Below are 27,403 nucleotides of genomic sequence, written 5' to 3'. Positions count from 1 at the left end.
TCTGCATGCCTGACTAGACACGGTAAGATCAGAGTGCGTTACCATAAGCCAGTAAGTCTGGGGGTAATTTGTTACACAGCAATAAATACCTAAGACAGAAGAGTAATTGCTTTGCATTTTTATTATGCTGGTGAGCCGTGGCTTAACATCCGTTAGTACTGTTTAATGGAATCAACATACAAATTGTTATAACGGGAATTGTTTTCCGTTAAGACTACGTTTTTCAGACTTTGCCAAAATAAGCCTTCCGCCTTGGGGTTGTCGGGCCATTGAAGGATGGAGCTCTTGCAGATCCTCTGCCGCAGCCTCAAATACTGAGAATGCTGTAACACGGGCTCCAGCAGAATAAATACGATCACATCCATGTTCTCTTCCATGAGCCGCTGCAAGGCCAAGTAGAATGCTGTTTTGAAGTTCCAGTTTTGAGCATATTCTTTGGTTAAGACGAATATAGTTTTCTTGCTTTGGTTTATGCTCTGCATGAGGTTATCGATGATGGCTAATCCAGGGTCCCAATCCCTCTCCTCTAAACACAGGAGCACATTTTTCCCTTCGCTCTCCTCTAGGTGGAAACGCAATTCATTTATCACCCAGTCCGTAACCGACGCATCTTTGGTGTCGTAAGAAACATAGGCATCATAGAAAGTTTGGGACGTGGAAAGAGACCTGTAGCCTTTTACCTTAGCTAGACACACGTGGTAGATAAACCAAACATCCCAGTAAAACCAGTGGTGACCCAAGGCAGCCAACATCACGGTGATGGTGATTAAGGACGTGAAGAAACACAGCACTGCCGCGATGGTATCTGAAATACAGGTTGTTAGCTCCAGACTCATGATGCTCTTCCCTTTCTGATCCCCAGGACTAGAGCAGATCACGTCCGTCAGCCGAGGGATGGTGACATCCAGATTTTCGTCCATCCATCTTCGAAAATCTCCAATGTCACAGGTACAGTCAAAAGGGTTTCTATCTAGTTTCAAAATGGTTAAACTGGTGTTGGTCTTCGTTTGAAGCGTGGACTTGTTGATCATCTTCAGCAGGTTGGAACTCAAATCGAGGTGGATCAGACCGCTGGCTTCGGAAAGAAAGTTGGAGGGCAGGTGTGAAATCCTGTTTCGACGTAGTAGCAGCGTCCTCAGGGAAGGCGTGAATTTGGAGAGGCTGTTAGTTAAAGAGGATAGCCTGTTTCCACTCAAGTCCAGCAAGTGGAGATGTGGAAAGTGTTGGAGTAAAGTCCAGTTAAAGAAATTTAACATGTTATTATTTATGTATAGTTGGGTGAGACTCTGGGGCAAGTTCAAAAAAGCTTCGTTTGGGATAAGATGAAGGTTATTCAAGGACAAATCGAGCCGTGTCAGGTTCCTGAGACTTGTAAAAATTTTCCAGTACTTGTCACCTTCAGCATTCCACAAAATGTCAAGGTGGTTTCCTCTGAAAATTAATTCTTCTAGGGACATGCTTCTCAGGTCTTGCTCTGTTAAAGTATAAATGCCATTGTGGCTCAAGTTTAAAACTTTCAGTTGTGTTAAATTTTGAATAAATCCCAGGCGATGCGTCACCCCTGCTATTCGGAAGTAGTGTGCATTGTAGCTGAGATCTAGAACTTCTAACTCGGGTAGATCACTGAGAGCATTGTCATCGTCAAAGTCTAATCTATTGTTGGTCAGATCCAAATATTTGATATGCGGCACAGCTGAAAATTCAGTTCCATTTAACACTTGACCATTGCCATTTGAAGACAGATTTAAGCAGGCAATGTCATGAAAAGCTTCAAATTGCTCTCGCCCGATGAAGAAAATACTGTTCAGACTTAAATCTAAGGCTTTGCCATAAGCTGTGCATTGCGGCTTTATTAAAGGATGGGTATTATGATAAAAATTTGAATGTGGGTCAAACTCAAAATCTGCTGAGCGTGGCTTAAGCACATGACTTGGAGAGGAGTAACCATTTTCGTCATTTTGCTGGATATCATTTACCAAGGGTGATATTCGGTTTTCTGACAAGTAAATGATTGTCAGATTGGGGAAATCTTGGAAGAGGGTAAAATTAATTTGCTTAATAAAGTTGATGCCCAAGTTGATAGTCCTTAGATGTGGGAGACCCTTCAGGGGATGGAAGTTTTTTGCTGTAAGTTCCTGGAACACGTAACCTCTTAAGTGCAGCGCCTGGAGCAGCTTAAGATTAGAGAAGTTTTGGGAAATATTAATATATTTTGGATATTTTGCCATTTTGTAGTTAAAAGATAAGTCAAGTATTTCCAAGGAGGGCAGTTTCATTAAAAATTCCCCAGAGGCTATTTCATCCACTAAGTAATTGAATTCCAAATGCAGAACCTTCAGCCTGGGCATATTCTCAAACCACGTTACGGGAATCTTCCGGAGAGAAGTGCTAGAGAGGTTTAGGTAGCGAAGTTCCGTCAGGTTTTGAAAAGCAAGAGGATGGATCTGAATTGAAGAGCCTCCTTCACAAGGTGTACAGGGAAATGGGGCGTTGAAACACCTCGGGCAGTTCCCACTTAAATCTAGGACTCTTAAATGTCTCAATCCCTTGAAATCTTCCTGACTGATGTTTTTAATCTTGGCATTGCTGAGATAAAGTTCTCTTAGGGAGTCTGGCAGCTTAGGTGGCACATGGATAAGCTTATTAAAAGACAGGGACAGCACCTGCAAATTCGTAAGACTTTCAAACGTTCCGTTTTCTATGTGAAAAGTTTTATTAACACAATTATTGCCGAAATAGCAGTTCCAGCTCAAGTAGAGCCTTTCCAGATTGGTAAGGCCAGAAGTGTTCTTTTTAGTTACCGAAATTATGTTGTTTTTAATGAGACTAAGTTCCTTCAAAGACCCTGGCAAGCCACCAGGTACTTGGTATAACTGGTTGTCTTCAAGCAGTAATTGCTTTAAGTTTTGTAGGTTGAGGAACGCCCCATCTGTGATATTCATGCCTTTTTTGTTTATATCAGGGTTTTCATTCAGGTGCTGCGGATTGCTATTGTGGTTTAGATTTATTTTAGTAAGATTCTGCAGCCCTTGAAATGATTCATTTGTTATGTGTGTAATGTAATTATCAGAGAGGTCTAGTGCTGTCACATACTTGCCCACGGTTTGGGGAACTTCTCTCAGTCGACGGCCGTTGCATTCTGCAATCACAGAGCCATTTTGTCTTTTCTCATCACAAGGATAGCTTCTAGAATAATTTGCTTTATTGAAGAACTCGTAGGAATCAGAGATGAGCAGGAAAAGGCAGGTCAGAAACAAAGATGGGAGGGTCATGTTTTCCTAAGGAAAATCAAAAGCGGAGGCACAATGTTAGAGTAGCAGGCTTTACTAGGTAACTCATGACAAAAATAACAGCGCTTCATGGCACTGCGCATGGATTTTGAAGTATGAATTCTCTTAGCGATTAAACAAATTGTGTGAAGTTAGGTTCAGAACAATTTTAATTTTTATTAATTTTTTTTGTCTTTTTCAAATTTGTATTTAAGTTGTTGTTAGTTAACGTATGCTGCGATATTGGTTTTGGGAGTAGAATTTAGTGATTTATCATTTACACACAACACCCGCTGCAAGGTTCGGAATCACCGCATTCAGCTTCATGGTGCTCAAAGAAGCCTGGGAAGCTTTTGCAGAGTCCTTCATTGAGATGCCTCATCACCGTAACGGGTCTGATGCGGGCCTGTGGCTATGGTTCATGCTAGATCTGGAACCCGGCAAGCTATACATTCAGAGCTTCGACCTATTAGCAGAACTCTCGATGAAAGTTGGCCCATCCCAAGGAGAGTTCAGGTCCACCTTTCATTATGGTATCATCTGAGATCTCCAAGCTAGAGTCTCCTCTACCTTATCAACATAGCCATCCCTCAGCACAACCATATCTCTTATTGGCCTTCCCCACAGATGCTTGTTACCTCTCCAGTGGTACGTATCTGGATCTATTCTCTCCTCCAGTGAAGTGGACACCTTCTGTTGATAATGATAACAAAGTATCAGGGAGTGTGCTAACCATAAACATTTTGTCAGCCACATTAATGCCCAGAGCAACACAATGAGATAGGTTCTATGTTATCCGTATTTTATCTTTGATATCCGATTTACCCACTCAAGACCCTTCAGTGGCTTTCGGAAGGATAATACATTGTAGAGCTGGATTCCAGTCATTCTGATTCCAACAGTAGCCATGATGCTACACAACCTCACTTTGAAGTCTTTGTGTCAGAACAGCACCTCAGTTGTAGATGGCACTCAAAAAAATCTTGCGGAATGGCTACCAGTATTCCTATGTCCCTTATCACAGGAACGTTGGAATTAATAGCTATTTTTTGGCTGATGTTGTAAACTTCTGTAGGGAAGACATGATGTCTTATCTTTTCAAGCAACCTCTGTAACTCAGTAGAGCGCCCCGCTTTCTGCAGCTCTCTCTTAACAGACGGCTGAATATATTAGCTTTGGTAGTTATACGATGCAATAAACACATTAACGTGATTGCGGGATGAGGGCTGTGGTCAGAAGAACTCTCCAAATCTTATTTCCTCGAGTCTCAAGACCAACCTTCATGAAATCGTGTTTTTCACTAGAGCCGAACTCCTGTCCTTCTTGTGAGCTAAGCCAGGGAAGTGCTTCCTTTTTTAAGTTCTTCTAAAGTTGAGGGTTAATGAACTAACAGTCCCTGTCATACCCTTAGTATGTGGATGGTGATTATACTGAGGGTCTAGGATCACCACCAGTTCACAGCAGTCGAGGAAGAGCCAGCTGCTGCTGAGATGAAAACTCAGGTGAAAGAGAACTCCCAGGCATTTTCAGTTACTTTCAGTCATTTTCAAGTACAGCACTATCTAGGTGCTGCTGCCTGATGTCTTCCTTCCACTGAAAGAAAGCCCCACTTTACCTGGTTTGGTAGGCAGAATTTCCAGAAGGCCCCTCTGTCCTTTGCTCCCTCATACTACTTGGCCATCGTGCTAGGTCATGTGACAAAAGGGAGATTATCTAGATGGGCCTCATTCCATTGTATGAGCCTTTAAAAGCAGAGAGCTTTCTCTGGTTGGCAGCAGAAAGGAGAATCAGAGAGGTTGGAAGCAGGAGAATAATTTGACGCACTCTTGCTGACTTCAAGGTGGAGGGGGCCACTGGCGAGGAATGCAGGCCACCTTCAGAAGCTGAGAGTGGTGCTCTGCTGACAGCTGGCAAGGGAACACCCTGTCCCCCATCCTACAACCATGAAAAACTCAAATTGCCTGTCAACCTGAATGAACTTGGGAATGGATCCTTACTCAGAGCCTGGAGTGAAGAGTTCGGCTTGGCCAATGTATCAATTTTAGCCTTATTCAATCAAGAGCAGAGAACCCCGGCAAGCCCACCCAGACTCTGACCTATAGAAATTTGAGCTGATAAATGGGTATTGTTTGAAGCTTCTTGTCATATTAATCTGATGTGTTAAATTTGAGTTTGTGATCTTGTAGTGGAGATGTCCAGTAGGCTGTTACATATATGCCCCTTCGGCTCAGAGGAGAGTGCTCACAGAGGGATGGCCTTGGGGGTCGTGGCAAGGACAGCCTGAGGTATGAATCAGATCATGCAGGGTAGTGGATGCCATAAAGGACATTCCATACCTCAGTTCTATCAACAACGATTTCCACATTTTTTTTTCTGGTAAATTTATGATTTCATTTTCCTACACTGAAATATCTTATCCCACTGGGATTGTTTTGGCATAAAACATGAGGTGCAGACCCACATTATTTTTTTCTAAATGGAGATCTGCTTGCCCTAACGTCATTCACATATTTATTTTTACTGAAATATGGTCGACACACAATGTTACATTAGTTTTAGCCGTACGACATAGTGATTCGACAAGTCCATACATTATGCTGTGTTCCCTGCAAGTGTAGCTCCTGTCTGCCATGGTACCACACTATCACAGTACCTCTGACTACATTCACTATGCTGTACCTTTCATCCGTGTGATTTGTTCATTCTGTAACTGCAAACTTGTACCTCCCACTCCCCTTTGCCCATTTTGCTCATTCCCTCACCACCCTCTCCTCTGGGAACTACTATTGTGTTCTCTGTGTTTATGGGTCTGTTTATTTGTTCATTTGTCTTTTAGATCTCACATATAAATGAAACCATACAGTATTTCTCTTTGACTTGTTTCATTTAGCATAATACCCTCTTCGTCCACCATGTCGCAAATGGCAAGATACCATTCTTTTTTATAGCTGTAGGTATACACGCCATCTTCTTTATCTATTCATCTGTCGATGGACATTTAGGTTGCTTCCATATCTCAGCTATTATAAATAATGCTGTAATGAACATAGAAGTGTGTGTGTGTGTGTGTGTGTGTGTGTGTGTGTGTGTGTGTGTGTTTGAATCCATGTTTTCATTTTCTTTGGGTTAATAACCAGTAATGAAATTACCACATCATGTAGTATTTCTAGTTTTTATTTTTTGAGGAACCTCCAGATTGGTTTTCACAGTGGTTGTACCAGCACCAATTTACAGCCCCACCAAGAGGGCATGAGTGTTCTCTTTTCTGCACATCCCATCAACGTGGTTTTTGTTTGTTTGTTTTTGATGTGTGTTTTATTTAGCCATTGTGACAGGTGTGAGGTGAGCTCTCATGGTGGTTGTGATTAGCATTTCCCTGATGACGAGTGATGTGGAGCATCTTTTCATGTGTCTGTTGGCCATCCGTATGTCTTCTTTGGAAAAATGTCTATTCAGGTCCTCTTAATCAGGCTATTTTTGTGGTGTTGAGTTGTACAAGTTCTTTATGTATTTTGACTATCAACCCTTTATCAGACATACCACTGCAAATATCTTCTCCCATTCAGTGGGTTGCTTTTCTGTTTTAATGATGTGCAAACATCACTTGTTGAATAATTTTTTGCTTCCCAACTTTAGGCTCTCTGCTTCATCAATCTGTTCATCATTCACATGCTGGCACCACATGTTTTAATAATTACAGTCTGGGGGGATGTCAGTATCTGATAGACCAAGTCCTGCTCATTGATCTCCTTTTGTGGATGGATTACTTGTATTTTACCTTCTAACAGGTCTTTGCTGCTATAAATTAAGACTACTGATTCCCATATATTAATTTTATACCAAATCACTATACTAAATTCTCTGGTTGTTTAGAATAGTTGTTTCTTCATGTGATATTCCTGGGTAAGCCATTAAACCACCTGCAAATAGTGATTATCTCCCTAATACCCTTTATGTAGTCCAATTTATTTTTATTGTCTAATTGCATTGCCTAGTTACTCCAGAACAATGAAAAAATAGATCAGAGGCCCAAAAAAAGTAGAGACTGGTCAGTGCAACCACATGCAAGTTAAAATTATGCCTTACAAGGCGCATGGGTGGCTCAGTGGATTAAAATTATGCCTTACAAAAAAACATGGCAAACGATGCCAAAAGTGAAACAAAAAATTAGGAAAAACTATTTGTAGTCCTTATCATAGATAAGGGAGAAAGAGATTTGACACGTAAAGACATTTTACAGATAAGTGGGAAGATAACCCAACAGAAAAATGGACAAAGACATATTAAAAGATAGCTCAAAGGAAAAGGAAACACATATAGCTTTTAAACATAGGAAAAGATACTAACCTCACTCAAAAAATTACACAGAGATACCATTATTTTTACCAGTTCTACTGTGTAGGTGAGGACATGGAGAAACAGGTGCTGTCATATTTTGCTGGCAGAAATCTAAATTAATGTCCCCTCTAAGACAGTAAGAAATTCTTAACATTTATCAGAATTGGAGACATAGGGGCACCTGGGTGGCTCAGTCAGTTAGGCCTCTGCCTTCAGCTCAGGTCATGATCCAGGGTTCTGGGATGGAGTCCCCCATCACGCTCCCTGCTTGGTGGGGAGTCTGTTTTTCCCTCTCCCTCTGCCCCTCCGCCTGCTTGTGCGCATGCGTGCTCTCTCTCTCTCAAATAAATAAAATCTTAAAAAAAAAATTGGAGACATAGACTCGGCAATTCCTAGAAATAGATCCTAAAGATAGACCCTCACATACACAAATCACTATACCCAAGGATGTTCAACATAAGGCTGTTAGCAATAGCAAAAGATCGGAAATCGTTCGAATACCTTTGAGTAGTGGCCATACAGGGGAATACTGTGCAGCAATTCAAAAGCTCTATAGCCATTTATTCATTTGTTCAAAACTATTTATTATGCATATACTTTACTTCAGGAATTACTTCCAAACTGGGAATACAGCAAGGAACCAAATTGATTAAAATGCCAGCCCATTTGGAGCTTACCCTACAGGACAGTAGGTTAGATGGTGGAAATCACTATGGAGAAAAATAAAGACAGGGAAGAGGATGGTTATGCAGACTGTCCCTCACCTGGGATTTGTCTGTTGTTCTTCTCATGATGAAACTAGGGTAATGGGTCTTGGGCAGGAAGACCGCAGAAGTCAAGAGCCTTTGTAGCCCCATCACACCAAGGGCACAGAGTAGCAAGGTGACTCACTGTATGTGGCCCGTGATCACCTGGCTGAGGTAGTGCTTATTAATTTCCTGCTCTTGTTTTTTAATTATCCATTAATAAAACATTCCAAATGAATGTTTAAAAAGGCCCAGGAGGAACAGAAGGCCAGGTAAGGCCAGATCGGAGAGTCTTCCCTTAGCGTGATGAACAGCTCTGTTGGTAGGAGAGGCATTTTTAGGTGGTTACTTGGGCAGGTCCAGAGGACAGAGCTGTCCTGTGTGGCTTCAAGTTAAGGCCTCCGCGTCTCATCTCAGAGGCGAGGTTCTCTCCTACAACAAGGAACAAGTGAGCGGAAAAGCCTCTAGGGGGCGCTAGAGACCAGGAGGAGAACTTGCTGAATTTCACTGTTTTTTTTGGTTGGTTGGTTGGTTTTGTTTTGTGTTTTTTTCAGGGTGAAAATGGCCTCCCAGAGTCTGGGAGGATCTGAAGCAACTTAAAGTAAACGTCGGGCCATGGAAGGGATCAGTATATTCTGCCCATTTGTGAGTGAGGAGCTTGCGGTTCCTAACTCCACTCTTCCAAGGGTCCTGACATAAGGAGGTGACTTGATGGAGTTCCAGCTGACCTTGGTTTGGAGAGAAATACATGGTGGGACAGGGTGGGAAGCGGTGAGCTGGCAGCTAGCCAAGGACTTGAGGAGAAAACCCCGAGCCGCCAAGCCTCTCCATCTGCCTCAGGACCTCACGGCTGTGAATGGACTGTAAAGGCCCCGTCATCTTCCCAAGTGCGGGGCTGAGACTAGCTCACTCGTCCGACTGGATCCAAGGAGGGAGGGGGGAGCCCCCGACAGCCCCGCAGGAGCTGCGCCCCCCTGGCAGAGCCCTTCCTCTTGGCCGCCCCCAGGCTTCCGGCTACTAGGAGTCCAGGCTCCGGAAGCACCTCAAGGGCCACCAAGGAGAATTATGTTCACAAGTGTCACGGAGTCCAAACCATGGAGTCTGGCAGAAGAGAAATGGCAACTATGCAAATAAAATAGAGAAATGGCCACTCTGGGAATCAGATAAAGGAGGGAAAGGGGCGATTGTGCAAGTAAGACAGAAAGTGCAACTCTGCGAATAAAACCGAACCTGAGACAGAGAGAAGAAAGGATACTTACTTCTGCCACCTGTCCCCCTCCCCCTGGCAGGTCTGGAACCCCTTAAAGTACGAGTCAAGGATGAGGTGTAACAGCTTAAAATCTCTGATGCACTCAATAGTCAACATGTTACATAAACACAGAATCCAACCCCGCTCTCGCGAGGCCCCACGTCACTTGCCTCCCTTTGATCCCGGCTCCGGTGCCAATAAAACTTTATTTACCGAAAACAGGCAACTAGCCTGCAGGCTGGAGGTGGCCAGTTTGATTGTTTTTTCTAACCGAACATTAAAATATTGTTCATCTTGATTACGGGGCAAATTTGGGGCATTCTCCCTTCCTTAAATGTTGCCTCAACTCTCCTCACCCTGGGCTCAGCCTTGCACTGGGGAAAAGATCCGCGATCACTCCAGCACACTCTGACCGAAAGCGACTCACGGCCATTCCTTTTGGGCAGAGAGACTCATCTGTTGGGAAGTCTAGTAAAATGAAGCTTCCCATCACTTATATGGCCTCCGTTCCCGACCCCCACCCTCCACGCCTTGCGTAACAGCGAGTATCCGTCCCCTGAGCAATTCACCTAGCATGACAGAAATCAACAGAAACAGAAAAAAAAAAAAAATTCAGAAGCAGTGATGGATAGAGTGAGCCTCCGGCACCCAGGACAGTGGTTTAACACTTAGTCTCTTAATGCAGGTGCTGTCTGTCCTGCACAGATTCTCGGTCTCCTGTCTACAAGTTTAAAATCCTAAACAATCGGAGCACCAGAGAACTTTGTTTTTTAGGACTTACTGGCCACCCAAACCGGACCTGAACTGACTGTAAGGCTACTATAATCTGTATTTAGCTAGTTAGCGTGAGATTTCTCCTTTCATGGCAGAAATAGCCATGTGGGTGACTTGCACCTGTTGGAAGTGTTTTGTAACATATCATCTTGCTAAAATATGAATTCTGAACTCTGACGCCATGCTGGCCCATGGGTTTCAGGTAAGGGATTGTGGATTGATACTCCTGTCTCCTAGGGAACCTTGGCTAAGCATCCGACTCTTCGTTTCAGCCCAGGTCACGATCTCAGGGTTGTGAGGTTGAGCCCCGTGTCAGGCTCTACGCTCAGCATAGAGTCTCCCTGTCCCTCTTCCTCTGCTCCTCCCCCCATGCTCTCTCGCTCGCTCTTGCTCCAGAATAAATAAAGACATTTTAAAAAATACTTCAGTCTCCTTCACTGGGGACATATTCACAATTCCTGAATTTTCCTCAGCCTCTCTGGTAAACCAGAAATTAGGAGGTGGGGCCAACACACTTTGGCCTTTGTGCGCTCCTTCGTCCATTAAGATAAAAAAAAAAAGTCAAAATTCTCTTTTATGACCACATTGGCATAAAGAGAAACACAGTCTGGCCTGAATTATATGATTTTCCTGATTTTAAAGAAAATGAAAGCTTTCCTTAAAGTGTCACGGGCCCTAGGCCCTGTGGCTTCTAAGAACAGAAGAGCTCTCTAACGAGAAGCTGGCCCTGGTTGTCCACGGTCTCACTCCGGGGTTCAGATCAGGCACAGGGGCACAAGGTGGGGAGACAGCCACAGGCAGGGAGAGAACTATTCGACCGGGAGCAGCGAAGGTGGAGGGCGAGGGTCAGAAAAGGGGAATGTTGCGGGTTCAGTTGAAACCCCCCGAAAGACGAGCTGAACCTCTAACCTCTGTACCCGTGAGTCTGAACTGATTCGAAAGTAGGGTCTTTGGCCACAGAATCCAGTCAAAGCGAGGCCATGCCGAGTGAGGGTCTCCCCAGCCCAGCGCCTGATGTCCTTAGAAGAGGGAAGTTTGCAAGGAATGCCCAGGGCTGCTGGCCCCCACCAGAAGCCAAGAGAAGGACCTGGAACATTTCCCTCAGAGCCGCCAAGAAGCTGAGAGGATCCAGTTCTGTTGTCTTGAGCCACCAAGTTTGCGGAGCCCGAGAATGGGCAGCGGGGACTGAGAGCGGCCGGTGGAACCCAGTGCCTAGACAAAGCCCAGCCGCCCGAGGAAGCCGTTGTTCAGAAAGGCTGGTGAGCTCCCTGCCTAGAAGGTTCCCTGAGAATGACTGGCTCTGCGTGGTCTGGATCTCTCACTGGGTGTTGCCTTGGAACACCCAGAAAAAGTCAGGACCCATTTCCTTAAAGAAAGCATAGGAATCTCATTCTCTCTCTCTCTCTCTCTCTCTCTCTCTCTCTCTCACACACACACACACACACACCCTGCTAACTTCCCTCCCCGCCAAATAGCACGGTTTCTAGCTACAGAGGAAGCGATTTCACAACTGTTTTCCTATTTTCCATGCATGCTCCGTCCTTCAGTTGGGTCCATCGCTGACAACAGACCAGGTGTCACCTTTGGGTTCGGAAGGACCCAAACAGCACAACGAGAACAACTGACCCTAGTTCTCCCTCACACCTGCCTTCTCCGCTTGGACACCAACGGACGCCAAAACCACAATGACAGAAGACCAGGGAGTTCTGAAGATGCGTTCAGAAAAGTCTGCCTTCGCTGAGGACGCCGTGAGGGGCCACCCCCGGAACCTCGCCCAAGGGGGTGAGGGGCGCGGGCAGGACAGAAACAGATGGCGCTGGGTGCAAAGGAAGTGCCCCCACTGGGCGATGCTCACCTCAATCCTGTATGTTTTGCTACACAATTTCACAATCTCAGGCAAAAATCATCTGGGGGTGGGGGGCAGGGGTTGTGGGTGGGGTGGGGGACAAGCCTGCCATCCTGAAATGAAACAGGTTTTTGTCTTTCTACATCCTCTTCCTAGGCTGCAAACTTTCTGCAATGATGCCTCCTTCCTTCTCCCTCTTCAAAGGCTTCCTTTGTCTCAGACCATCTCCTAAGCTGTAACCCCTTTCTCAGGATGGGTCCCGCGGATAACCCAGGATAACACTAAAGAGTCAAGAGAACCTTCTGATTCTAAAACATGGTCAGTTGAATTACTTAGCCATTTGGGCGTGATGTGGTGTTCGACCAGACTTGAATTTTTGCCCAGCGGGACCTATTTATAATTTTTTATGGGTTCTGATTCACTTGCTGTTGAATCTGTTGCCCGTGGAGACATTATGAAAGTAAATTAGCAAAGAAATGGTTGACAGGGTTTGTCAGCTTAGGTGATTACAATTAATCAATAGATATTTTATCCTTCCCAAATCTGATGGATTCGCTAATGGCTTTGGGAGAGAAACCACTACCATGTTGAATCCGCATGTCAACGAAGAGATGGATCCCAATTTCCTGGCTTTTATGAGGATTAAATACAAAAATGTGTGACTTGCACTGGTCCTGGGGTTTGCTTCCTGGCAAGGCACTCAAGTGTTCCCTACTGTATTTCGGGGGATTCAAATAGCATGATTGTCAGTATGGCACGTGCTACTTTAAGACCCCATTTTACATGGGCGCCTGGGTGGCTCAGTGCGTTAAGCCTCTGCCTTTGGCTCAGGTCATAGTCCCGGGGTCCTGGGATTGAGCCCCGCATCGGGCTCTCTGCTCAGCAGGGAGCCTGCTTCCCTCTCTCTCTCTGCCCGCCTCACTGCCTACTTGTGATCTCTGTCTGTCAAATAAATAAAATCTTTAAAAAAAAAAAAAGACCCCATTTTACAGATGGGGAACCTGAGGCCCGAAGAGGCTACTCAAATGGTAGGTGGCAGAGCTGCAGCTGAGCCTAGAGATCCCCGAGGAGTTGGCACTTTGGTAATTCTAGAAGCAAGCAGCTGTTTGGTTATGGTCTGGTTTGGACGGTCCACAGAGAACTCATAGCCACACCAGGAACATTCAGGATTCAAATTCCGGAGGTGGTTGGTAAGAGTTTCAAAAACAACAAATCCCTCAGCTCTGTTTAATAATGCAGCTGAAGTTAACACATTCCTTTGGAATGACAAGCCCCTCGGTGGACTCTGGAGCTGACCCTAAGATGCCCTTACAAGTAATCGCCAGCGGACTTGCTAAGACAAACCATGAGTAACGCCATCCTCCTCTGCGCACATACCCTGATGTTGCTGAAGTCTGGGCTTTCCACAAGCCACATCCTGGGCTTTTCAGATGAGGCACACTCAGAGCCTTGATTTTGCTTTCTGAAATCCAACCAAGGGGCTAATGAGGGAGATCTGGCTCTTCCTGGAACCTTCTCACTCCCTACAAAAGCACTGTGCTCTTCAAGCAAAGGACCGGAAGGCCCTGTGGGCCACTGTTCTAAGGCCATGGCTCTTGGACTCACCTTGAGAAAGCTGCAAGGTTGAGAAGTTACGAACCGACAGGCCCGGGCCCCGACATTCTGATTTCATCAGTCTGGGGGTTCCCCTGTGATTCTAATGCACAGTCAAAGCTAACAACCTCTGCTCCAAGGCCAGGGGCCCGCGAGGTCCTACCCATATCACCAATGGGAGGGAGGGAAGCAGGGCACGTTTCCAAGCGAGTTTGAGTTTTTTATGATTCCATTTTCATTTCTTTTTTTTTTTTTAAGATTTTATTTATTTATTTGTCAGGGATAGAGGGAGAGAGAGCGAGCAAGCATAGGCAGACAGAGAGGCAGGCAGAGGCAGAGGCAGAGGGAGAAGCAGGCTCCCTGCCAAGCAAGGAGCCCAATGTGGGACTCGATCCCAGGACACTGGGATCATGACCTGAGCCGAAGGCAGCTGCTTAACCAATGGAGCCACCCAGGCGTCCCTCCATTTTCATTTCTTATAATATAATTATATTGGCTGTGGCTTGCATAGCAGCTTCACAGGCCAAGTAGAAATCAGATAACTTCAATCCCAGTTCCCCATGTGTTGGCGGCCCTGTTGGGCTATTGCAGTCCGTTCACAAAGCATCATTGAACTGCGGTACGAGCCTAATTCCTTTCAAGACCTAAAATGGGCATCGCGTGGATTTCAAAATTAACTTCATTCAGCCATCGAAAAGAATGCAATCTTGCCTTTTGCAACCATGTGGTTGGATGTAGACAGTATAACACTGAGCAAAATAAGTCAGAGAAAGACAAATACCATGTGATCACACTCATTTGTGGAACTGAAGAAACAAAAACAGATGAGGAAAGGGGGTGAGGAAAGAGAGAGAGAGAGACAGAGAGAGAGAGAGAGGCAAACCAAGAAACAGACTCTTAACTCTAGAGAACACACTCATGGTCACCAGGGAGGAGGTTGGGGGGGGGGGTGTAGGAAACAGGTGATGGGGATTAAGGAATGTGCTTGTGATGAACACTGGGTTTTGCATGGAAGTGTTGAATCACCGTATTGTACCCCCCAAACAAATATTACACTATATGTTAACTAACTGGAAATAAAATGTAAAATTTTAAAAAAAGATTTTATTTATTTGACAGAGAGAGATGACAAGTAGGCAGAGAGGCAGGCAGAGAGAGAGGGGGAAGCAGGCTCCCTGCTGAGCAGAGAGCCCGATGCGGGGCTCGATCCCAGGACCCTGGGACCATGACCTGAGCCGAAGGCAGAGGCTTAACCCACTGCACCACCCAGGTGCCCCGAAAGTACATCACTTCTTCAAATTATAAATTTTGTTTTTCAGCCTGACCTTTCCCGACAGTAGCAAACACCGACCTCCTGACTACAGAATACAATTGTAGAAACGATAACAGGTTTACTTTAAAGTCCTGAACAAGAAAAGTAGCAACGAATATTGAACATGCTTTGGAGTATGCTAATTTCAGGCTTTGCCGAGGCCCTAGCAAGTGACAGAGCATGGGAGATGAGAATTTGTCCTTCGTTTGTAGAGATAGCGAAGGAAAAACACTTGTGCTGCTCACTTTGTTTCCAACCCTTTGGTTCTAGAAGAGACTACTGTTTCTGGCAGGACCAGAGTGTATCAGTCAGCTCCTAACTTGGAATCTGCTTGTTGTCCTGTTCAAATCAGTCAGACCACTGTATTTGATTTTCAATGTCTAGAGCCCATCACTGAGAGGTGCTCTAATACTTGCTGGCCCCATTTATCCCGTTCTGTGTTTGCATTGTTTGCCCCGAAGCTGCATTTCGGAGTCAATCAGAAATCATGCATTTCGTGGGAAAGCTTTGTTAAGAGAACAGAAGTGGCTTACCAGGCTCTGTCGTCCTAATTTCTCATCCGTCACCTGCAGCACCAGGGAGGGCTCCCCTCTGTTACTCGCTGTGCTCAGAGCAAAGAAACTGGCCAACTTCCTGAACTCGGCGGCTTTACCACCAGCAGAACCCCGCATGCCGTTTGCAGAAGTTTATGTGGGAAGAAGGGAACTTGTGATTTCTTAACTGTTGCCAAATCATTTCTTGACTGTGCTTTAAAATTTCAAAACTGAAATTCAGGGGCAGAACGTTATTTATAAAATGATTTAAATGAATGATACAAATAGAACACATATGGGGGGAGTTGTGGGTGTGCATGGTGGGGGGAGGGGGGAAAGCTACAAGGAGCCTCACCAAAATGTTAACATCAGAGCGGGATCAGGGGAATAGGAGGGAGAGAAACTGCGACATTTTTTCTTTGACTTAGAAAACTTCAAGTGTGAGAGGCGCCTGGGTGGCTCAGTGGGTTAAGCCTCTGCTTCCAGCTCAGTCATGATCCCAGAGTTCTGGGATGGAGCTGCACATTGGATTCTCTGCTCAGCAGGGAGCCTGCTTCCTCCTCTCTCTGCCTGCCTCTCCCTACTTGTGATCTCTGTCAAATAAATAAATAAAATCTTTAAAAGAAAAAAAAGAAAGAAAGAAAACTTCGGTGTGTTTTTATAAACTTCACCACACATCACATTTGAATTCCGTTTAGGATTGCCTAAACTCGTCTTTTGTTCTATAAAGCAGAGAAATAACATTTGCGTTCCTTCATCTGTGTTCCACGGGTTTCCAAAACAGCACAGAGCGAGGTGGGTGTGGGTCCCCCAGCGGGCGTGGGGTGCAGAGAGGGAGTCTCACCCCCAGTGTCCCCGCACCTCAGCCCGCACCTGGCCCGCGGGAGCAGCTCAGTAAACATCCAGCGAATGAGGGAACGGGTGGCTGCAAGCTCGCGGGCACTCACGAGGCAGGAAGTGTTAATTTCCTGATTCGGTCTGAAGAGCGAACTGGATTCCTGGATTCGGGGCTCTCAGAGCGCCTCTGAAGGGTTAAGCACAGGAGTCAGCAAACTGCAGCACAAGCGCCAAATCCAGCGGGGGTGGGGGGTGTGGGGGATGGGGGTGAAGAATAATTTTTACAGATAAACATTTGTAATCAATCTGATGCTAAGGAACGCCAACCTTGAACTCCAAATACTCGAATGTGATTATCCCCAGAGAATGCCATCCTTGTCATTATTAGACCTATATTACAAAAAAGTGCACTCGATTATTATCGTTTGAATTTTATCAATTAAATAAGCGTGCGATGTGTTTTTCTCTTATTATGTAAGTACCTACCTCAGGTCTTTCATGAGCCTCTTGGCCCACAGAGTCTAAAATACTTACTTCCTAGAGAACATCGGCTGACCCCTGGCCAAGAGATTCACTTGGAAAGGGATAGGATGTGTTTCTTCTTGCCGGACACTGGGGACAGGGTGGGACCGGGGTGACATTTTTATGCACACACACGCACCCCCCTCCACACACATTGTATCATTACTGTTCCCCCCAAGGGAACACACCCTGTGGCTTCATGGGCCCCCCAGAAGCCTTCATGATAGTGAGCTCAGAGATCTCATCTACCTGCTACCAGTCTCTTGGTTTCCCTCGAACAATTTGGTCAAAAATGAAGTTTTAAAAAGTAAGTAAAGGGTCGCCTGAGTGGCTCAGTCAGTTAAGCGCCTGCCTTTGGCTCAGGTCATGATCTCGGGGTGCTGGGTCGAGTACAGCATTGGGCCCCCTGCTCAGCGGGAAGCCTGCCTCTCCCTCTCCCTCTGCCCCCCTCTGCCCCGACATGTGCGCTGTCATTCACTTTCTCTCTCAAATAAATCAATAAAATCTTAAATTAAAAAAAAAAAAGAAGTAAAAAGGATTGCCAGTAGGGCTGAACAAGTGGGCTGAACTTCAGGCTGGACTGCTGGCCAGCCTTTCTAGAAAAGACAGACACACACACCCTGGTTCCCCAGCCACAAAGGGTCAGCCGATCACAGGCCAGTCAGCTGGGCTCCCGCCAAGCCCGGCACATGGTGGGGCGACGCTCACAGTCTAGTCAGTGCTGTGCCAGGCAAGCTTAGGAACCTGGGCCACTTATTCAAATCAAGTGAACCTTCTCAGGTGTTTCTACACAACCAGTAACCATGAAAGAGGGCAATGACATTGACACCGAGGCAGGAAGATCACTGCAAACCGGAAGCCTAGTCCCATGCAGAAAGAGGCCAGAGTGAGCCGGCCCTCTACTTGAGCCTCACACTTGGCCCTCAGTAGCCAGCCCTGCCCTCCCTGCCCTGCCCCTCTCGCTCCCCTGGGCTGTGGCCCACAGCGGGCCCGGGGAGCCACGGGCAGGGTGCTAGCCGTGCTCATTTCCTCCGGCCTCAGTGGGCTGCCGAGCATTCACAGGGCAGTGGGTGGCTTCTCCCACATGCAGGCCAGCCACACAGGGAAATCCCGTGGAGCGCTGAAGAGGGCTCAAGACCTAGGACAGCCCCAGGAGCCTGCCATCAGTTGTGTGTCCAAAAAAAATTCAACATGGAGAACAGAAAAGCTACAGTGGAAGGAGTCATAGGAAAGAACCGCTTCTTAAGCAATAGATTTAGATGAAGGAATGCATGAGAGGATTCCTCTACACAAAACCGTATCAGATGTGAGTCCATCCTGGCTTGAGATTGAGGTGCAGAGCTCCTGAGGGCATGGCTGCTGCGGGCCCACGTCTGGGAGCCCCAGTCAGCTTCCTAAGGTACCTCCAGGCCCGCGGCCCCTCCCTGGTCAGCACAGACACAGGTGATGTAGGCCACAGGACTCGGCCGCAGGTAGCAGCTGCTGTTCAGCTCATGGTCCTCCCGCACCTGTTCCCACAATTCCATAGCTTTTCCCCTACTTCCTACTCCCTATTCTTCCCTTACTCCTGAGCCCCTTAACCCACCCTCCAGGGCACTCTGTTAGCTCCGTTAGGCTCATTCCCCACCAGTTCTTCACCATTTGTACATTATTTCTCCTTTTATTTATTTATTTTTTTAAAAGATTTTATTTGTTTGAGAGAGAGCGAGCATGAGAAGGGAAAAGGTCAGAGGGAGAAGCAGACTCCCCATGGTGCTGGGAGCCCGATGTGCGACTCGATCCTGGGATTCCAGGATCATGACCTGAGCAGAAGGCTGTTGCTTAACGAACTGAGCTACCCAGGTGCCTGTTATTTCTCATTTTAAACAAAAGCTTAAAGCGCTAGTCTATACAAAAACTTCAAAATCCATGAGAAAATGGCAGCCCTCTGGATGAAAAAGTTAGCTGAAGGCATACTTCCTGTGGCTTATGTAGCCCCAGATCAGAGCAGAGAGCTAGGTATGAAGAAGGAGGGCTGGATTACAGCCTCACTTGGCAATATCGCCAACTACTCTTGAGCAGTGGACAACCTGTGCAACTGTACATGATGGTTCAGCTAAACAAATTGAAGCCTATTTCAGCATCATGAATAGGACTGTCTCCTTTCAACAGCATGTCTGACTGCACAAGCAGGGCCAAGGCAAGGTCTTGCAGTCCTCTGCAAATTCCCTTTTTGAGGCAGCCCCAGGTTGCAGACCAACTATCTGAAAACCTGGGTGTTTCCATTCATTGCAACCCATTCCTGTGTTTCCTGAAGCCACTGTCTCAAATAATGGGCCAAGACACCACAAAAAGCCATTGCACTTGAGAGCTGGAAGGGCCACCTTATTTCAGGGATGTGGGAACTGAAGGCCAAGGTCAAGAGGGCAGTAGTGGTAGAGAAGAGTATGGGAACCCACCACCCCACTTCTGCTCTGTGCGCTTTCAACTTCTCCCTTCGCAAATGTCCTAAGTGAAAAGCCAGACATGATCAAGCCTTCTGTCCATGTTTCGCGAAGAGGATGAGGGTGAGTTTTCCAGCTCCCGCTAACTCTGTGTTCTAATACCTCATCCACATCATAAAACTTCCCCCTCCACTGACGTACTGCAGGCATGCTGACGTTCGTTCTGGCTGCTCCTGGTCCGCCAAAGCCAATTTAGGTGCTGACAGGCGTTCCCAGGCCAAAGGGGGATTAGGGAAACAGAAAGGCCTCGTAAGACGTTTACCAGTGAGAGTCCCCTCCCCCAATCCCCAGACCTTCCTCTGGTGGGAAGGGGGCTCTGAGGCAGTCACTGCGTCAGGGAAGGGTCGGTGTCACAGGACCCAAGAAAGTTGCAGTCGAGTTCTAGATGTTCGAAATACATACACCTAAAATGGTATTTCCTCTCCCTGGATAAGGTTTAAGAGGGGGAGATGGTCAGAGAGGAGCAAGACAGAGAGGGCGAGAGATGCCAGCTGGATCTCAGACAAGGGCCTGGCCTGTGTGAAGACCAGGAGGAAACTCAGAAGCCCCAGATAAATTCTGGGAACCAGGAAGAGGGGGAGCCTCCTCCTGATACCCCAGCTAGAATCAGGAGAAATGGCAGTGTCTAGAATTTCCCTCACTACCCTAGAGCCGAGAGCAGTGGGGAGCACGGAGGCAGAGGGGGCTTGACAAGGCTGCCCTGGTTTGCTCTAAACCCCACAGCATCGTGAAGGGAAAGGCTTCTGAGGGGAGTGAGAGCCGGCTGACACAGCAGGGGGCTTTAAGGTCAGGTGGTGGGGACAGAGCGGGGGCCGGCAGCCCGCACAGATGCGCCACAGTTGAGGGACTCGAGAGTGATGGAGCGAAACCATCCTGTGCGATTGTTCCCTTGAGCCCGCGGTCACATGGGAAGGTGTGTGTAGCTTGTAAAGCTTCAAGCCTTAGCCATCTTATCTGTGAGTAAGGAGGGGCGTGGCCAGGGGTGGGGGGTGCTTCAGAAAGTTAAGATATAAAGGGGCTTGGTCGAAAATAGAGCTTATGGCGGGCCGAGGGATGAGGAGGGTTGGGAAGGACAGAAAGGACCACGTGGCCCTGGGTTGCTTAGATACGTCAGTGGGAACCCATATTTAGCTTAATAGAAACTGACGGACAAACAGAAAACTAAGTTCACTGCTAGCAGGTATCCCTGATACGATGCGTCAAGCAGGGCACTTCACCTCTGTGGCTCTCCCTCCTCAAAACCCATAACCCCAGTCTCATCAGGAGAAAAACATTAGAAAAACCCAAACGGAGGGCTACTCTACAAAATCCCTGACCAGTGATCTGCAGAACTGCCAAGGTCATCCAAAACAAGGAAAACAAGTGACTGTCGCAGCTCAGAGCAGCCTAAGGAGACAGGCCGACTACATGTCATAAGGTACTCTGAGCACTAGGGGAAAACTAATGGAACCCGAAGAAAGTAACGGGGTTCACTAATAATAATGTGTCAAGAAATGTAGCATAGTCCTAGAAGATGCTAACAACAGGGGAACCCAGGTGGGGGTTCTACCGGGACTCTCTGTGCTCTTTTTGCAACTATTACAGAAATTCACAGCCAGTCTAAAGTACAAGATGTATTTAAATACTACAAAGAAAAAGGACTCTATAAACTGAGCTAGGTTCAGATTCTCTGTATATGCATATGGGTCGTAGAGACAGATCAAATACAAGGTGAATGTTCCCACTTGAGACAAGGCAACAAAACTTTTTCCAAAGAAAAGCACAGGCAGAAAGTGTGGACATCGGCGCTGTGTTGTTTCCCATCCAAATATGCTAGTCGTGACTTTGTAATTTAGAAAAAAAATTAGGACAAACGGAAATGTTGATGGATAGAGCTTCAGTAAGTAAAATGTTACAGCCGTACAACTTGTACTGCAGAGCCATTGTGGGGGGGGAGTGGGGGAAGCCGAGGGCGGATCCACAGATCCAAAACAGATGGCTGGGTGGGTTGCCGCTTCCAGCTCCCCAGGGGCAAGCCCCTCCTGACCTAGTCCTTAGTCCTCCGTCTCCCCTCCCAAGTGCCATGCACACCGCCCCCATGTCACCCGTCCACGCAAACTTGGCTCCCTTCTGGGATTCCTCCAAGACGCAGTTTGGACTTCATCAGCTCGGAGTGGCCTCCTCTAAACAGCACCCCCACGCAGCTTCACCCAGGCCCCCCCCCCCCGCCTTGACCACTCCAGGCAAGGCCTCATGCTCTGAACTCCCAAAGGGTCAGGCCGTCCTGTTTCCCTTTCTCGAACTCTTATCTGGCATTCACTGACCAGGGAGGGCAGAACTCTCATCAGCGTGTCTCTGAGGGCAGAAACGCCAATGTTGTACCCTCCTTGCATAGTGGCAAGCTCGGCGGATGTTTCTGGAATAAAGGGAGAGAGGGATGGAGAGTCGGAGAAGAAAGCAAGGGCTCCCCAGCCGCAGCTGACCCTCAGGAGGGCTCACTCTGTGGCAGGACCGGCCCTTCCGAACTTACTCGCCCCTCCCAGGATCCCCTGATGGAGGGACTGTGGCTGTGCTCAGTTTATATCAGAGGGAACTAAAGCACCAAGAGGTTAAAAAAGTCAGGTGACTCTGGCTCCAGAACTGTGCCACTACTGGATATTCCGACAACAGAAAGGATTCCAGGGACCTATAAAAAGTTGTCTAATGTTGAAACACAAGATGACCAGCAACATTCGACAAAGTGGTTTTGAGAGCAGAAGAATCAAAAGCCAAGTTAGAAGGGGTTTCCCAGTAGCGGGGGATGCCATCAGACCCCGTCACCTGGCCCACACAGCAAGGAGCCCAGCACACTGCAGAAGCTTCTAGAACCTCAGCCAGAGCGCCATGAGCAACAGCAGCACGGCCCCGGGAGCGGCGATGCGAGCTTCTCTGCCATCTAGAGCCCATCTCTATCCAGTTCTCCCTCTCAGTATTCTCAGACCTGGTGTCCCAGGCACCCCTCCAGGGCCGTTCCCATTTCCAGCCCACACTCAGCTGTCTTGGGGATTATGGTTTCCGCTTTCAGAGGAGGAAGCAGGCTTGCAGAGGTTCAGTAATTTGCCCACATGATCCGAGAGCTCTGGGCACCTGTCACGCCCTGCCCTATGCTCCATTTTCCCAGGCCCAGTTTCCACGGTCAGCCTTCGGAGGCCGAGCACCGTTTCTTTCAGCCAGTGCTGTCCCGTGCCCCTATCTGTGGATAAACGATGGGGACACCAGGAGGGAAACACAGAGCATTAGATCAGTAAAATTAAGGGCCATTTTTAAAATATGGGCCAGTTTTTAAAATATATAAATCTTTCCTGATTCTAAGATTCCCACCTACTTCTAAACATTGCAATTCGGGAATGTATACCATAGAGGCTGAACGCCCTTCAAATTCCACCTGTCAAAAAGAACCAGTATTAACAACAGGGTATGTGATCTTAAAGATATTCTGTGTATACTGACCTGGCGCTACAAACAATGCTTTTGGAAAAATGGGATCAGACAAGTACGCTCTGGACCGTTTCCACCCAGCCTTGTATTGAATTTGTAGATCCGTCTTATTATGATTTGTAATGGTTCTGCTGTGCGCATCGTACAGCTGTAAGGTTTTACTTAAGGGACCTCCCATTTACTTAAAGAACCTCCCATTGATTGACATCTGGGTTAGTCCTCATTTTTTTTTTTTTTTTTTTTAAATTACAAACAATGCCACAGCAAACATCTTTGGAAGGAAAGTAACAGAACCATGTTCCGGGGAGGTGAAACCCGGAAATGGAAAAGCGTGTTTGTACAACTCACAGGCTATTCCTGATGGAACAGGTTTTCCAAGTCGGCAAAAGGCAAGGAGCCCTGAGAAGGTTGGGTGGGGTTTTCACTTTCCAAGGGGAAGGAACCCCTAAGGGAGGCCCACCTCTCCTTGAGGAATAGTATACGGATCTTGGTGGATGGGCTCTTTTGGGGGGTGCAGAACCTCGTTTTTGTGCAGTGGTGTGGAAGACCGTGACAATAAACATTCTGGTGTGGAGGGGAGGGCCTTGGAACGAGTGCACGGCGGGGAGCCTCCGGTGTCTTTGGGATGAGGAGGTGAGGTGGGATATTTGGGGGCGAGAGCATCTGCTGGGGGGGAAGGGGTCAATACCAGAGCCTGAAACCATGCGAGGAGATTTGGGGAATAATCCATTAACTCAAATAGGAGGGCACGCTGAAAACTGGAGAACAGCCTGTTAGGTTGGAGGCTCAGGTCAGAAATTCTGGAAGGTCCAGCCAAGGGCGAAGGTGTTAATAACCATCCTGCCACCAGGTGGTGCTCCCAGCCCACTATTTCGGACTTCTGACTCGCAGGACCGACCGGCCGTTTGTGTGTGATAATGTATGAAAATTTAAATCGTTGTGAAAGTTAATACAAATCTGCTTGTGTATATAGTCTTTATTCCTAGTTTGGGGGCAGTTTCCGTGACACCAACCCAACTTTCTAAACAGAAAGAATTGTCGTTCACGATTTGACCAATGGGTGTCAAAAGGGTTTAAGATTTAAGAAAAGCAAACGCTACAAAACCATAAACTTTTGCTCCCCCCATTTGGGAGTAGATAGAGGATTTTAACGAAGCGATGAGCTAGAGAAGGCTTAAATTTATACATTTTGAGCGATATGAAATAAAGTTCCGACTTCCCAGTGTATATTCTAAGTCTACTTACTGAGTTTGATTTTTGAGAAAACAAAACCAGGTTAGGTAGGAAATGCAGCCAGGTGGAAAACGCTTAAGTATTGAACGCGTGGCTAGTGTATGAGGCGTGTCGGTCTGCCCACTGCGACGTGCAGAAAGAAACACTGATTTTCTAGGACTCGGTTTCTTTTCCATCTCCGAGCTTCTCCCTACCTGACTCTCCCAAAACCTAACTCATCCTTCGAGAAGCCTGGGTGAGCCTTGCCTCCCAGGGCTTGTGCACGCAGTTCCCGGGTCTGATGCGGTGGTTTCAGAGTTGGGGGGTGGGTGTGTGTGCACAGGTGCATGCCATCCATTTCATAATCATTTTGCGCATAAAGTTGGCATATTCCCTCTTTTCTCAGCACCAACAACAGGCCTCCCTGGCCTGTCCAGTCTCTTCCCTCTTCAAAAAGGGTGGAGAAGCAGCCTTTCCCCTGCGCCCTTCCTGGAGACCCAGATGTCCTCGTGTCGCTTTACCTCCCCAAACCCCCTTATGATCCCCTAAGACCAGTAGGCCCCTAAAGACAAAATCCAAATAGCTTACCCTGCACATGTCCCCCAAGGCAACGTGCACGGAGCCGAAAGTCAGCTTGGATGGGAACAAAGGAAGACGGGTGAAGGCAAAGGAAAGGAGACATTCTCAATGACGCTGTCTCCCGGACTCCTCATCTCAGTACCTAAAGCAGTAGATATAAACAGTGTCCCGGGGACGGTTTTGCAAAGACTGGTCTTTATAGCACTCGTTTGGGGATCATCCGGCTCTACTTAAAATGCAGACGTCAGGACTCAGATGTATTGACCCAGGAGCCCTGGGTTTTCAAAGTGTGGTTTCCAGCCCAGCAGCATTCCGCATTACGTGGGTCCGGCTTGTTAGAGATGCAAATTTTCGGGCTCAACTCCAGTCCTACTGAATCAGAAACTGATCTGGGACCTGCCAGCAGCGAGTTTTCAGAAGACCCTCAGGTGAATCTGATGCACGTTCAAGTCTGAGAACAGGTTGTTCAACTTCGCCTGTGAAAGCCCTGGCTATGCCCCAGACCGATTCAATCACAATCCGTGTACGTGGGGCCCAGGCATGGGGGTTTTTCAAGCTCCCTGGGTAATTTCACGGTGCAACCATGGTTAAGAACCTACTGTGACAGGCGGGGGCGTCAATATCGAAATCTCCCAATAAGTATGTCCTTCCTGCTGAGATATCCTGGTATGGTCCCCAGCCTGAGAATCTCCATGGTTGCAACCCTCGTGATTGATGGGACAGAGTCACCTCTCACCTGTGTGTGGGCGTGGACTGAAGACTTCAGCATAGCAACCGAAACCACAAAACTCCTTAAAGGAAACATAGGGGGAAAGCTCCTCGACATTGGTCTTGGCAATGATTTTTTTTTTTTTTTTTTTTTTTTAGCCCAAATCACAGGCAACAAGAGCAAAAATCAAGAAGTAGGAGCCCGTCAAACGAAAAAGCTTCTGCCCAGCAAAGGAAACCGGCAACGAAATTAAAAAGGCAGCCTACAGAATGGGAGAAAACTTCTGTAAACCACAAATCTGATTAGGGGTCAATATTTACAATACTTAGGAACTCATACAGTTCAACAGCAAAAAACCAAACACAAACACCCACAACGAAACAAAAAAAACCCAATTTCAAAAAATGGGCAAAGGAACTGACGAGACATTTTTCCAAAGAGGAAACACAAAGAGCCAACACATATATGAAAAGGTGCTCAGCATCAGTAATCATCAGAGAAATGCCAATCAGAACCGCAGCGATTCTTATGCTTCCCACGGCCAACAGAGTGACTTGTCACGGTGGCCGCAGCGGGGAATGGTCACCGCTCCTGTTTGCTCCTGTCTCCCAGCTTTTCTTCTCTTGGGACCATCTGCCCATAAGGAGAGTGTACCCCATCTTCGCTTCCGCTGCCCCGAGTTCGCCCTGTATGGTGAGGAGCCCACGCTCTGGACTGAAGACTTGCATTTCTGTCTTTCTACCTGTACCTGGGTGGGTCGACTCAACTGGGCATCGCATTTGACAAGCGCTGGATCTGAGCCCCACCTGGCGTGTGTCTTGCTCAGCTGCCGAGAGAAGTCAATGACCTGGTCCCTCAGACACCTGTGGTTCTGAAACCTGCAGACTTCCTGGGTGGGATTCGAATCGGCCAAGCGAGCTTCACCGAGGCTGGGCGTGATTCACCGTGGGCGACCAGCCCCTCTTCGGGAGAGATTAAACCCTGCACATCGCATCCTCAGAAGAAAGCACTTTATACTTTTGGTTATAAACCTTGAAATGGCCTCTCTTAAGAAGGTTTTTTTGAATGAAGTTTCATGAGAACAGACGATCAGGAAAAATGTAAACTCCAGTGGGACAATGAAGATGAAATTATGCCCAGAGTTAGGGCACATATCAGAATTCAATTCTGATTCTTAGATAAGGACCATCACAGGGTTGGGGGATCTGGGTGGCTCAGTCCGTTAAGTGTCTGCCTTTGGTTCACGTCTTGATCCCAGGGTCCTGGGATTGAGCCCCACGTTGGGCTCCCCACTCAGTAGGGAGTCTGCTTCTTCCTCTCTCCCTCTGCCCTCTGCTTCTGCCCCTCTGGTCCTGCTCACTCTCTCAAATAAATAAATAAAATCTTTAAAATGGAAAAAAAAGAACCATCACACGGTTTCATGCAAACCAACATTTGGAACTACTTCATACGTTTGGATTTTCTTTTCTTCTTGTAGGATCATAGGAAAAAGCAGAGCTGGGGAAATATAGGAACTTGGATCAACAAAAAGGGACTTTCCTCAAATAAATTTTAAGCAGGAAGTGGTCAGCATTCTCATGGTTAGATAGAAGATTATGGAAAATGAGAAATTATATTTTTAAAAAAGCCCACAGAAATGAGGTCTGGGTATCTGAGACATTTCTGGAAAGTCTGATGGCTTTACAGCCAAAGAAAACAAGAGTTGACCACACAGTGATTGAGACTAGGTAATGAAGGGAAGGGTGAACAAATTGAATGTCATTCCTTACATGAAAAAATTTTAAAACAGTATATGAATATAGCACATGAAATGTTGAGCAGAAATGGTTTGTAGGAGAAAATTCTCAGACACTGTGTGTTTTAAAAGATTAAAAATATTCACCGTTCAAGGGGCGCCTGGGTGGCTCAGTGGGTTAAAGCCTCTGCCTTCAGCTCAGGTCATGAT

The 27,403-nt window shown here is 46.9% G+C and overlaps 1 protein-coding gene across 9 annotated transcripts; it reads right to left on the bottom strand.

The window, feature by feature from the left end:
* Nucleotides 1-103: 103 nt before the first annotated feature.
* TLR8 (toll like receptor 8) lies at nt 104-27,375 on the bottom strand. Of its 9 annotated transcripts, none has more exons than XM_032329753.1 (6): nt 27,341-27,375; nt 24,759-24,891; nt 16,825-16,887; nt 16,534-16,684; nt 15,661-15,890; nt 104-3,278 (listed from the first exon to the last, which is right to left on the bottom strand). In XM_032329753.1, exons 5-6 carry the CDS (start codon nt 15,796-15,798, stop codon nt 153-155), a joined length of 3,264 nt encoding a protein of 1,087 aa, XP_032185644.1. In that variant the 5' UTR covers nt 15,799-15,890; nt 16,534-16,684; nt 16,825-16,887; nt 24,759-24,891; nt 27,341-27,375; the 3' UTR covers nt 104-152. The 9 variants fall into 9 exon arrangements, with proteins under 9 accessions (XP_032185644.1, XP_032185648.1, XP_032185643.1 ...); XM_032329757.1 differs by lacking the exon at nt 16,825-16,887 and adding an exon at nt 3,908-3,962; XM_032329752.1 differs by lacking the exon at nt 16,825-16,887 and having other exon boundaries at nt 16,522-16,684.
* Between the last annotated feature and the right edge of the window lie 28 nt (nt 27,376-27,403).

The sequence above is a fragment of the Mustela erminea genome, chromosome X, assembly GCF_009829155.1.
Source record: "Mustela erminea isolate mMusErm1 chromosome X, mMusErm1.Pri, whole genome shotgun sequence".
NCBI lineage: Eukaryota > Metazoa > Chordata > Mammalia > Carnivora > Mustelidae > Mustela > Mustela erminea.
The sequence above is the reverse complement of the archived record's forward strand: the minus strand, read 5'-3'. Positions and strand labels throughout refer to the sequence as shown.

Bases quoted from the DNA above. Each gene is read 5' to 3' on its own strand.
- TLR8 (XM_032329753.1), bottom strand. From the start codon at position 15,798: ATGCGGGGTTCTGCTGGTGGTAAAGCCGCCGAGTTCAGGAAGTTGGCC. The intron at 3,279-15,660 runs GTAAGCCACTTC...GATTTTCCTTAG, and splicing joins AATTAGGACGACAGAGCCTG to GAAAACATGACCCTCCCATC.